At 32.4% G+C, this 12,438-nt stretch overlaps 2 protein-coding genes across 2 annotated transcripts; both read left to right on the forward strand.

Moving 5' to 3' along the window:
* Window positions 1–682: 682 nt before the first annotated feature.
* On the forward strand, window positions 683–5,849 carry LOC116351916 (signal transducer and transcription activator-like). Its single transcript, XM_031784074.1, has 9 exons — window positions 683–1,285; window positions 1,352–1,371; window positions 1,437–1,522; window positions 2,597–2,844; window positions 2,951–3,170; window positions 3,245–3,499; window positions 4,085–4,345; window positions 5,645–5,717; window positions 5,777–5,849. Exons 1-9 carry the CDS (start codon window positions 683–685, stop codon window positions 5,838–5,840), a joined length of 1,830 nt encoding a protein of 609 aa, XP_031639934.1. The 3' UTR covers window positions 5,841–5,849.
* A 1,912-nt stretch (window positions 5,850–7,761) lies between these two features.
* Window positions 7,762–10,878, forward strand: LOC116351914 (signal transducer and transcription activator-like; the record flags this gene model as incomplete). Its single annotated transcript, XM_031784073.1, has 6 exons — window positions 7,762–8,279; window positions 8,342–8,424; window positions 9,408–9,640; window positions 9,736–9,955; window positions 10,343–10,603; window positions 10,667–10,878. Coding segments are annotated over exons 1-6 (1,527 nt in total), but the record flags the coding sequence as incomplete, so codon positions are not given.
* Window positions 10,879–12,438: the final 1,560 nt, after the last annotated feature.

Below are 12,438 nucleotides of genomic sequence, written 5' to 3' on the forward strand. Positions count from 1 at the left end.
TACTAAGTTTATCGAAAATATCTTATATTTTCGCAAACTAATCAATATTTGGGATAGGTTTGTATTTGATTTCAACAAGCCACATGGAAGCGCCTGAAGAATCACACATGCCAATATTTGAATCAGCACTTTTTCTTCAACATTTTTTCTTAAAAAATTTCAAAAAGTTAAGTCCAGCACATTTTGATTCAAGCAGGCATATAATTCTTGCTATGTGAAATTCCACTTTTTTGCTCTATTTTAAAGTATTTTTGATAATTTACGTGTTTGCATTTCTTAGGAAAGTTTTTTTTTATTTCAAGTTTGAGCATAATTTACTGTCGTGGACGTTTTAGTTTATGTTTTGTTGTTGTTGCAGACGTCAGTTATACCGTAATCTAATACCAGTCAGTGCCATTCGGATCTACCGAATTAATAGAAAACGAATTTCTAGGAATGAATGTAATCAGATGTGAACGAATCATTTTCGATTTTCGATGAAATCAAATAATTTAATACACATTTTGAATTGAGTGTGTGCAAACGTGTTTCCGGTCGCACTAAAAAAAAAAATCTCAAATTTTTTTTGAATCAGTGAATTTCGGTGAATCGTAATCATTTTTAGTAATTTCAATTAAATTTTAAATTTTTATTGAAGCTTTAATTTTCTTCTATTTTAATCGTTTTTTTGTGAATTTGCAATATGTCATTGATTGGTGATGTTGAAATGCATACAATCGACGAACAGCTTCATAATTTAAGTTGTACGATCGAAAGATGTGATATATCTATTCAAGAATATCGAAAAGAGATAAAATACGTCGTATATACGCGAAAGTTACAAGAATTGAAAAATTCACCGAACCCACCGCAGAGTGGAATTCAGATTAGTATTGATAGCTGGAATGAAAGCATACAAAAAATCAATCAGTACAGAATCATGATCGGCAAATCAATCGAAAACATTTGCGATTCATTAATTAACATTGAAACTATGGTTGATCATCAATTGTGCAAATGGAAACGAGATCAATTAATGACCTGTTATGGTGATTGTAATACAACGACGAAAATCGATCCCAACGAAAAAAACTCAAATCTCAAGAAAGTCCTCGATGGCATTCAGATGCGTTATGAATATCTTTTAAACAGCGTCGTGAATGCACGCAAACTTTTAAACGTCATTAATTACACACACATCGATGCAAAAATAACCGACGTATTGGAACAGGAAAACACAAAAATTAATAATCTCATGCATAAAATGGTATCGAATAGTTTGATCTTAGAGGAACAACCGACACAGGTAAAAAAAAAACTTTTGTCCAATTATAATTATAAATATTCAAAGTTTCATATTCAATTATTATAGGTTATCAAAAAGGATGTCAGGTGAGTAACGAAATAAAAATTAAATTGAAAATGATGAATTACAAATTTCTTGTCGAAATTTATAGATTCGCGGCGAGTGTTCGTCTACTATTGCCCAACTTTATTAAAATGGATAAGGATGATTCAACTGTTAAGGTGTCGCTATTATCGAGTGAGTTCATAAAGAGACTCGTTTAAAGCCAATACGACTTCAGTAACGCGCATTAGAACAATTCACGGTTCGTGTACACTCGGCACATCATCGCTGCTTTATGGAATATCAGCCGCTGAGTTGTTCAATGCGAACTGTCGCGCGCTAGGGGCTTTTATGTATATGAATATACGAAATATTCACATAATATTCACAATATACACGTCTTATTCATCATATATACGGCATAAATCTCTAGTGAATATTTCGTATTTTCTACTGTATGTTGTGAATATTCACAGTAAGCGACACAGGAACGAAGAAAGTCCGCACAAAAGAGAATGACAAAATATGTATATTTCATATATACAGGAAATATTCACGAAATATTCACGAAATATTCATCAAATTTATGCAATTATACACATTTATTTGTGTATATTCTTTATATACATACAATATTCATTGAATATTCAGCATTATGTTTCAATATTTACTGAAATCGTAGTATTCATTTTAACATAAAAGCCCCTGGGTCGCGCGTCTAATGCATGTGTTTGCTCACAGCCATACACAGTCAAAGAAAGTTCGCACAAAATCTACATATGGCTACTTGATATTTTTTTACCATGTCGCAGTGAATTCTACTGTTGATATTCCCCTAAGTAGCGAAGGTGTGCCGAATGTACATGAATCGTGAATTCTTCTAATACGGGTTACTAAAGTCGTTTGGCTTTAAACGAGGAGCAAGCAACCCTCACGGATGCATTTCATATGTGTTCAAAGATCGGTCAATTTTTGGCACTTTTTTTCAATAATTTTCAGCAGTTAAAAGCTACAATCATTTCTATATTGGCCTCAATCCAGAGCTGTTATAGGGACTGCGGAAGTTATATGGACTAGTGCCCGCACTTCGTCGGTTCCAATAACCGCTTTGCTTTTCAATTCAAGTGCTTTCATTGTAAAAATATCACTTTTGGCCAATCAAAATATTATCTTCAGAAACTTTCCACTTTTATATTACTTTTCCGAGAACCTAGTAAGTGAAAGGGATCTTAAATTGATTTATTTATTGATTTTTGTTCATTCGATTAGCATCTCAAGCTCAATTGCAACACAATTGTGCATTTCCATTGGAAGAATCATCTGGCGAGGTTGTTACTCAAACGGCAAATTTTACAAAAGATCGATCGAATCCAGAACGTGTTACGTGCAAGCTACACAATATGCAAATATCCAAAGTGGAAAGAAGAACTGGAAAGAAGACAAACGTTAATGTAACGGATGAAAAATTCGCCTTGCTCTTTAAATCCAAATTTCAAATCGACGGCACACCATTGAATGTACGTTCATTTTCTATGATTTAAAAACAGATTTTGATTATTTCATTCAATATTACGAAATTTCTTGAAATAATTTTTTCCAAAAATTGTCTATTTCATGATAAAGCTTTGGACCCTTTCACTGCCAATTGTTTTCACCGTCCATGTAATACAAGAACCTCACGCGTATGCCACAATCTTTTGGGATAATATGTTTTTTGGCGAAAATCGCATTCCCTTTACTGTTTCCGATCGAGTGCCATGGCAGAAAATGGAATGGGAATTGAGTGTAAAATTTTATCATCTGACGGGCTGCCTTTTATCCAAAGAACATTTGCATCATTTGTGTAAGTGAAACAACAAAGACTCGATTTATCTGTCTTTGTATTCGCTAAAATCACCGTCTGATTCATATTTGCAGATGAAAAATGTTGTGCAGCAAATCTAGTAGAAAATGATGAAATATCTTGGTTAGATTTTGGAAAAACTAAAATATACGATCAATTTCCATTCTGGGATTGGTTTTACGCAATTTTGAAACTTACTCGTGAATATCTTAGAGACGCTTGGAAGAACGGATTAATTGAAGGGTTCGTTAGCAAAAGTAAGGCCGAAAAAATGTTGCTCGATTGTCAGCCGGGGACGTTTTTATTTCGATTTTCCGACACTGAACTGGGTAAGTATTATGAGGTTGGGCCAGGGATTTCAAAAGTGGATTTTAAATGAAAATCAAAAATAAAATAATTTGATTTGAAATTAAACGGTCGCACATATTTGAAATCAAATCAAATGATTTAATTGATTTGAATTATGCTTCTTAAATCAAATGATTTCAATTTTTATATTTATTTGAATAAAAAAATCAAATATTTTTAAAAAGATTCAATGTACAATTAATTTTTGAAATTTGTCATACTTGACACTGTTTTAGAATTGATAACTATTCGAAATTATCATCATTCATGGACTGCCATTGTGTTTGTAAAATCATCTCTGAAAAAGAATTAAAATTTCCTTTTTTTTCAGAGATGATTTTACGACCACAGTGATAATTTCGAAAAGTTATTAATTCCAAAATAGTGTCAAGTATGAAAAATTTCAAAAATGAACTGTACCAGATCAGATAATGGCGAATCTATGTACTCTTGGTGACACAACACTTGCTTTCAATGCAATTGATTTGATTCATCAGCTCTGATGACGTCAGTCGACAAGACATGTCATGTTTATTGAAATTTTGATCATTATTCCATTAAAACAGGTGGTATCTCAGTTGCATGGGTCGAAGAAAATGACGGAATGCTGGAAGTAAAACATCTGGCACCATTTATAAATAGAGACTTTGAAAATAATGATAAACGACCAAATAAAGAAAATGTTCGCAAAATTGGGGATCTGATCAAACATATAAAAGAGTTTATTTATATCTATCCTGGAATTCCAAAGGACAAAGCTTTTCGAAAACATGTTACAACAACTTCAACCAATGTTAAAACGAATGGCGACTATGTCAATTTAAAACGTAAGTTTTATTCATGTTAACTAGATATTAAAAGTATCGATGACTTATTTAGAAGGGTGGAAAATTCTACTTCAAATTCTTTTAAAAATCGACCAAAACTGTCACCAATGGTCATGGACTGAGACTACTCATAAGCAAAGCTTTGGTGCACTTCGCTTAAAAGATGTGACCTTTACTCTGGTCCAAATTTGCTGCTCAATACCATCTCTCATTTTGAAATTCGATCCCTTTTGGTTCCAAAGTTTGCATTCGGAAAAACTCGAAAATAGTTTTTTTTCGAGCTATTCACGTTTTTGGATGGGTTCGGTAGAAGTCAAATCGTTTATACTTCTAAAATGTACAAATTATGTACAATAATTTTATCATGAATCTTTTTTTCGAAATTTGGCTTTTTCAAAAATGAAAACATCAAAACCCGAAAATTCGTACACCACAAAAGTATGTCTCATTAAAATGTAAAAAAATATGTATAATTCAAATCAACCAAAAGATCTAAAAAATTCCACTCTCTGGAGTCAAAAGCTCAAAAACAAAAAAAATTAATTTACGGACAAAAATGTGTTGTGTACATGGATGATAGATTTTTAAGAAAATTAACATCATCAAGCAACTGCGTCAATCTTTTTTGAACATACGATGCTTGCTCATAACAACAACATTGTTATTAATAAAAAAAACATTGCAAAAATCGTATATCAGAGTTTAAAAGCAAAAACCCCAAAGCGTGTTCAGTTTTTAGTAGAAAAAATGCACCATCAATCAAATGGTGACAGCTTAAACTCAATAAGATCACTATCATAAAGCGTGAGCCTTGTGATATTTTTCTATTGAAAAACACGAGTGATATTGTTGTAACACGATGTTTTTCCATGCCTTGAGATTTGATCAAATGTATTTCTTCTGAGCACATTACAACCCTTTGTTAATCCATTGACTTTCCTTCTTCAGCTCGTTCATCGAATTTTTCCATAGTATTTCTGTCTGATCTGATTTTGTTCGTCTCTGAAGAACTGAAGAAATATATACTTAGTGATTCATGTCATTCAAATCGAGTAATTATAATCGATTTCCAGCTAATTTATTATTCGTAACATGTTATATACTTTTCATGTGATCTCATTTGATCTGTACATTTCAATAAGTTGTAAATAGAAGTAGAGCATTCATTCTTGGGCAATCAAATAATCAATGATTCGTTGGGGGAATTTTGTTTGTTTGACCCATATTTGACCCAAATTACTGGTCCAAATTGAAAAACAATTAAAATGTCTTCTCATTAAAATCTTATTGAATCCATAGGCCTGTTTGTTGTGCCATCTGAGCGACCGATCGTCAGTTATTCCAATTCGCCTAATATGACATCAGTTTCAAGGTAATTATCAAAATTTATCTATCTTCAATCTTATAGTTTTTGATTTCCTTTCTCAATAGCGATAGATTCGATGTTCCACAACCAGTAATCACACAACGATCCTTTGATCCCAATCAAATGTGACAATGACGCTTGTTTATCCGATGAATATCGAAATATTGAAACTTTAACATTTATAAAACTAATATTTATTGATATATGAAGAAAAAAATATTTATTTTGTTTCTGTTTTCGAAAATAAACTATTGTAAAAGATGAATGTATGATGTTTTATTTTATTTGACTACCAATAAGAGTTTTACATTTTTGTTATGAAATTTGGTTTCTGCCATTGTCCTATGGTATAGTTGTCAGACATTGAATGGCGCTGTATCTATCCTATAAACATCGAACTAACAAAATGTTTGGTGGTTCATGTCTTATTTAATATACAATATTGGAAATTTATCCAATGCACAAACAATTTCTTTTAGTTCCTCTTACATTAGTGTAGGGGGATTCTTCTAAAGTTCAGAGAATGACGTTTTCATATAAATACATGTAAAAGACATATTTAGGCTCGTCCTATGGTTTCTGCGAACATATGTAGCTTTTATCAATGATTTTAAAATAAAACACAAATTTATTTTAAGTGTATTGCACTATTTGTATTTATTGTGATGGACTTTGCGGATAAAGAAATTTTATCGTTTTTTAAAAAACAAATTTTATGTAGTTTTTTATTGAAAAATTGATTCGAAACACATTTGAAATTTTAACGAAAATTGTCTTTCGCCGTAAGCACTGATTACTAATCAAGTTTGTTATTCGTCGAAACGAAGGGCTAAAAACGTCTATATAAGTGGCTTCACCCATAGCCATCTTCACATTCATTATTTAAAATTTGATATAATCGTACGTATCTTTAAAATTCTTCAAGTTGTAAGTAAATTTTTTAATATAGAATATGTATTAATATTTTTGTATTTTTCAAATAATTGGTTAAAATTAAAAAAAAAAAACGAAGAAAGTTTAAAAAAATCGTGTTATAATTGAAATAATTTCAAATCAGCAAATCTTCTTGTGGGATATACTTTGAAAGAGTTCAAGCACTCAAATCGTTCCATTCGCCTGGTTTTTTTTTACACCGATTGTAAGTTACGAAAGCACGAAATAGAATACGGAGCGAGATACCAAGAAACACAAGTAAAATGGTGTAAAGAGCCAGGCCTGACAGTGCAATATTTCATCAAGTTTTTTATAAAATTGGAAAAACTTGAAAAAGAATTAAATAATTGCTTAATTTTTTTTTTTTTTCAATTTTTTCAAAGAAATCAGACTTCAAAAAAGATTTCTAAATTTTGTGTAAGTTTTCCATAAAAAAAGATTGGGTTTTTATTTGAATGAATTTATTTGACTATAATTGAAAATGTCAATAGGAGGGTATGGTTTTGTTCAGCTGTTATTCAGCTATAAGCGTTTTTATGGCTTTTTTAATGACTAATCGGTTATTCCAAAGCTGTTACATCATGTAACCACAATCAGTTTTATAGGTTGAACAATTTTTAAATTATCCATATCACTGAATGACCAATTCCGTTTAGTTATTCAATCTAAAAGTCTAAATTAGTAAATTTAAGCTACAATCAATTTATTTTTTTTTTAATTAGAAAATGTGTTTAATGAGGTCTGCATTGCCATTGCTGTAATAAAAAGCTTTGAGCTTTTAACTGACGTAGCATTCATTGTTTTTGATCACAAAATATTTGTCTTACACACTCTCTGACACGTAGTCTTTTACATCTAATAAAACGATCGTTTGTTCTTCGAATCAAAGATAAAAATCCACTTCCTTTTTTAATTGTATCAGTTTATTTGTTCTTTTCTTAAAATGTGTGTCTTCTTTCTTTCATTTTTATAAAAAAGATTCTTTTCATCTAAATTTGTGAAACAAGTCGCCATGAGTGTGTTAAAAAGTGTGGATACCCAGAGCAACAACGAAATGTTTGAAATAAAATTCAAAATTATGACAAAAATTTTGGTTCTGCGTGAAATGGTTTTAAAAATGTGTGCTTGTGGTGAACAGTACTGTCATGAATGGTCGCAGTTACTGCTGATCAAAAATGTCGAAGAAATTCAACAGTTATGGAATCATTGTGAAACGTCACCAAAAGAAAACGAAGAAATGGATTCGTTGGACGAATGTGATCGGACCTTATGCCAAATACGAGAGAAACGAAACGAAATCTTTGTGTCAATGGAAAATGCGCTGAATTTATTGAATGAAATACAAGAATTGATCAATGAACAACTGAAAAAGTGGAAACACCAACAAATTCAAATGAATTCGACGTCACCAAGTGAGCTTGATGGTATTCAAAGTTGGCTGAACGAACTATTTTCATGCGTCATGGATATACGTACGCTTTTTAAAAGAATTTATAGTTCACACGTTCATGCCAATGTTATCGATGGCAGTGAGGAAAAATTCAATGAAATGATAATGAATTCGTTGAAGAATTTGATCAAATCGAGTGTAATAGTGGAAAAACAACCACCAAAAGTCATAAGAAAAGACATTGGGTTAGTATTTCATGGAAAAATTATGGAAATTCCAAAATAAAAAATCATTTTTTTTTTCATAGGTTTGACGCAAGTGTTCGTGTTCTTATTACGCAGTTTTCGAATGTATCTAACACAATCAGAGTATCAGTTTCTATCTTGTCTGGTGAGTTTTTTTTTTCAATTTTCTTTTACGCATTTCTTCTTTGTTCTCTGCTGTTGGTATATAATCTCATTATGTAGCTACCAATATATAAATACTCTATGCATTTTAGTAGTGCGAAAATACTTGAATTTATTACGCGTAATTTTTTTAGCACCGAAAACATTTCAGAAATAATTCACCCTAGGGGAAAATGACTACTTATAAGTTCGACGAAACCTATAGAATTGTACCAAAAACTTACCGAAACTTAGACGAACTTATGAAATCGCACGCTACTTATGAGAATTTTTACGAAATTACGCTTTGTCCATATACATTAACACACTGCTGTAAGTTCGATATGCGTCAACATGCCGAAACAGTCGCACATGTAGTAGTCAAATGACACAACACTGGTCAACTTTTTTTTATTACATCTCACGCTGCAAATAATTTGAATAAAAAAGTAGAACGTATTTTAAAATAAAATACCAATCCAATTAGTAAATTGGATATCATGCTTAAAAGACCTGATTTTGATATTGAAGCATGGCTCTCAACACTCATACTTATTACTGATTATTCATTATCAAAACCGACTCTTTCTGATTAGACGAATTTATATTTCTTGGTATTTTTTCACCGAAAACCTGCTCGACATATTTATACAAATTATTTTCTATCTGATTCAACATGACTAACATTTATTACCATTTACAACATTCTGCGATTTTCAATTGACGTTGAAAAACTTACTAGTAATCTATAGGAACTTACGTAAAACTTGGACGAACTTACAAAAATGTATATAGAACTCAAGAGAACTTACGCGAACTTGTGAAACTTACAGATACTTATGAACTTACAACGAGTCATTTTCCCCTAGAATTCACCACACTGAGTGGTGTACTTATATGACAGCCTACAAAGTGACTTTATATACAAAAGTATTCAGAGTTTGAATAGTCAATTTTTCGCTGAACAATTTTTGTTTCGTTTTATAGAGTCGCAATCAATAATTCAACAGCAACAGCAACAATCATTATCGGAATCTAGCGGTTGCGTTATAAACAATACCGGAGACATGAAATTTCAGCCGGATAACGGTCATTTAACATGCAATTTAAAAAGGTTAACCGTCAAAGGTGTCACACGAAAAGATGAAAATGAGTTGCCAACAAATGACTTCGTTTTTCTATTTCGACTAAAATTTCAAATGAACGATATTCTGATTGATGTAAGTGCACCCCTTTTATTCGGCAAACAATTTGTTTTCTTTTTTGAAATCCCTAGTTGAATAACTCAACAAATTGAATGTATTTTCAAAATTAGATCTGGACCATGTCCACACCTGTTGTGGTTTATACATTCAGTTCTCAAGCGTCAAGGGCATGTGCCACCGTTCTATGGCGTAATGCATTCTCGGCAAACGATGGCAATCCTTTCTCAGTTGTCGACAAAGTACCATGGTCACAATTGGCGTCTATTCTAAATGAACAATTTACAACACAAGCCGGACGATCTCTGACTAAAGAACACTTGGATCATTTATGTAAGTAGTGTTGTTTTGCTTGGAACCAATTCACTGGCAGCACAAAATTTGGCTTTCATCTCATTGTAACACTTTTCATTGCCATGTAGTTCAAATATGAAAGGGGATGTATTTTGTGTATTTAAATGTGAAATTGCTCTAAAGCAGAGCTGCGGGAACTTTTTTGTAAGTGCTGCTCTTTCTTGTGTCTGAACACCTGAGTGCGGCACTTGAAAAATTAGGCACTGTTTGCACACTTTTTTATTAATTTCTTCGTTGCCAAGACCGATTCACCAACGTTTTGTATATAAATAATACCAGTTCCGGTGCCTCCTTTTCTTGAACAGCCTTTTATCCAAAGAATGACAATAAAAATCCCACTTAATCACGGTTTTCTTCAACTTTCAGGCGATAAACTTATTTCCAAGCCTTCAAACACCGAGGATAACTTGATTTCATTCTATCAATTTTGTGTGGATCCGTTGCCAAATCGAAAATTCACGTTCTACGAATGGTTTTATTCAATTATGGAAATAACACGCAAACATCTCCGTGATGCATGGCAATCAGGACTGATTGCTGGGTTTATTAAACGAAAGAAAGCAGAAGAAATGCTTGAAAAATGTTTACCAGGCACATTTTTACTGCGTTTCACCGACACCATACTCGGTACAGTCATTCATTTTATTTTCATTTGTGACGGTGTTTTTCATGTTTTTTTCTATTACACAGGCGGTGTCTCAGTGGCTGTGGTTGAAAAATCAAACGGCAAATCAATAGTGTCTATGTTACAACCATATGCCGACTACGAATTCGATTCTCGTCGACCTTCAATTGGCGACCAAATTAAAGATTTAAAACAATGTTTATATTTGTATCCCGATATTCCAAAAGTTATCGCATTTGGACTGGAAGACACGCATTCTGCCAGCACATTGATTCCTGTAGGTTTATCATCGATTTATGGAAGAATGATAAGACCATTTCAATTGAGTTGAAAAGATGTTTAGCATCTATGTATGCCAACGACGAATCCAACGTTTAGATTTAAATAGAGACAGTTAGTAACAAATTTTCATCCATTTCATTTTAAGAACAAATCCATTCGAGTAAATACCTCAATCGGAAACAAAATCATTGGAAACATTAGCATTCGAATTGTAATAACATTCAACAACTTTCGACTAATAAAGGATATACCGATTGGCAATAATCACACAGTAAGGAAATATCACGATTTTTCGACTGATTCGTTACTCTTTGTGCGTATCTTCGCACAGTCGAAAAATCGTATGGTCACTAGATGTAAAAGATGTAAAAACGTATGAGCGCACGTACCAGTTGGTTTTGCGTATAGCATCGGCTGATATTTTCTTACTGTGCAGATATTTTCAAGCAACAAACTCAGTTATTCTGGTACATTTAGCGTTTAATAATTCATTTTTTTATTTTAAATAGAGATCATTTTGAATTTTTTACGCTTATCAGGTACTGCCTGAGGAAGTCTACCTTCAATGTTCTATTCAGAGCTGTTAAACAAGGGTGGCCCAAAAAAAATAAGTATTTAATTTTCAACATGCCGGTTTTATCATGTTCGGGGCCTGAAAACGCTTCTTCGCTCGGACGCTGCGTATACTCGACATAACAATGGTGTCATTGTTATGAAATGATTTAACACGTTAAAAATTTCAAACAATGAGACCATTGTTATGTCCAGCATTCACACAATCCGAGCGAAGAGATGCGTTAAATAGCAGCCATTTATATACAGGGTGGCGCATATAATCGGGTTTTCCAGGGAGGTGAAAATTTCGAAAAAAATTGGGGGTAAAAAATAGAAAATTTCTATTTGAGCAGAATTTTGAATTTTTCCCCATGGGGGATGGGGGTGCTCCAAATGTTTCAAAAGTTCATCGGATCAAAAAATAATGTACTACAAAGTTGTTCAGAATGACAAGAGAAATTTTTTGGACTCCTCAGCATGCAAAAATACTTAGGAATTGATATTTTTCTCATTCACCTTTTTTTCAAAAAAGTGTAAGATTTGACCCCATTGGGGCACTGAAACTTGGCTAAAAAGGTGAATGAGAAAAATAAAGAGGCTTACGTACGCAAGCTGACTTTTCCGCATGGAACCGAAATTTTGGGAATAAACTGAAATTTTGGTCTATGTATGGTTGCAGTAACTTAAATTACCGTGAAAACTTGTGAATATTATTTTCTTATCAAAATAAATAATCATACTAAGTCTAAAGAAATTTCAATCCAAAAAATAGCCTGTTCAAAGTTTCACATCATTACAGTACCACAAAGGCAAGTCTTCCATACAAAAATGAATTTTTTTTTCGATTTTTGTATGAAAAGTCTGTGAAAAATTGATTGCATCTTAAAACTAACATCAGATTCGGGTTTCTCGTGCCAAAAAACCTCCACTACACAGTCTTTTAGCGTTCAAATTGAAAGAATATCATTTTAAGGCATTTTTCTCATAAGTGCCTCTTCAC

This window comes from Contarinia nasturtii, unplaced genomic scaffold (genome assembly GCF_009176525.2).
Source record: "Contarinia nasturtii isolate CC-2019 unplaced genomic scaffold, AAFC_CNas_1.1 Cnas_scaffold_6596, whole genome shotgun sequence".
NCBI lineage: Eukaryota > Metazoa > Arthropoda > Insecta > Diptera > Cecidomyiidae > Contarinia > Contarinia nasturtii.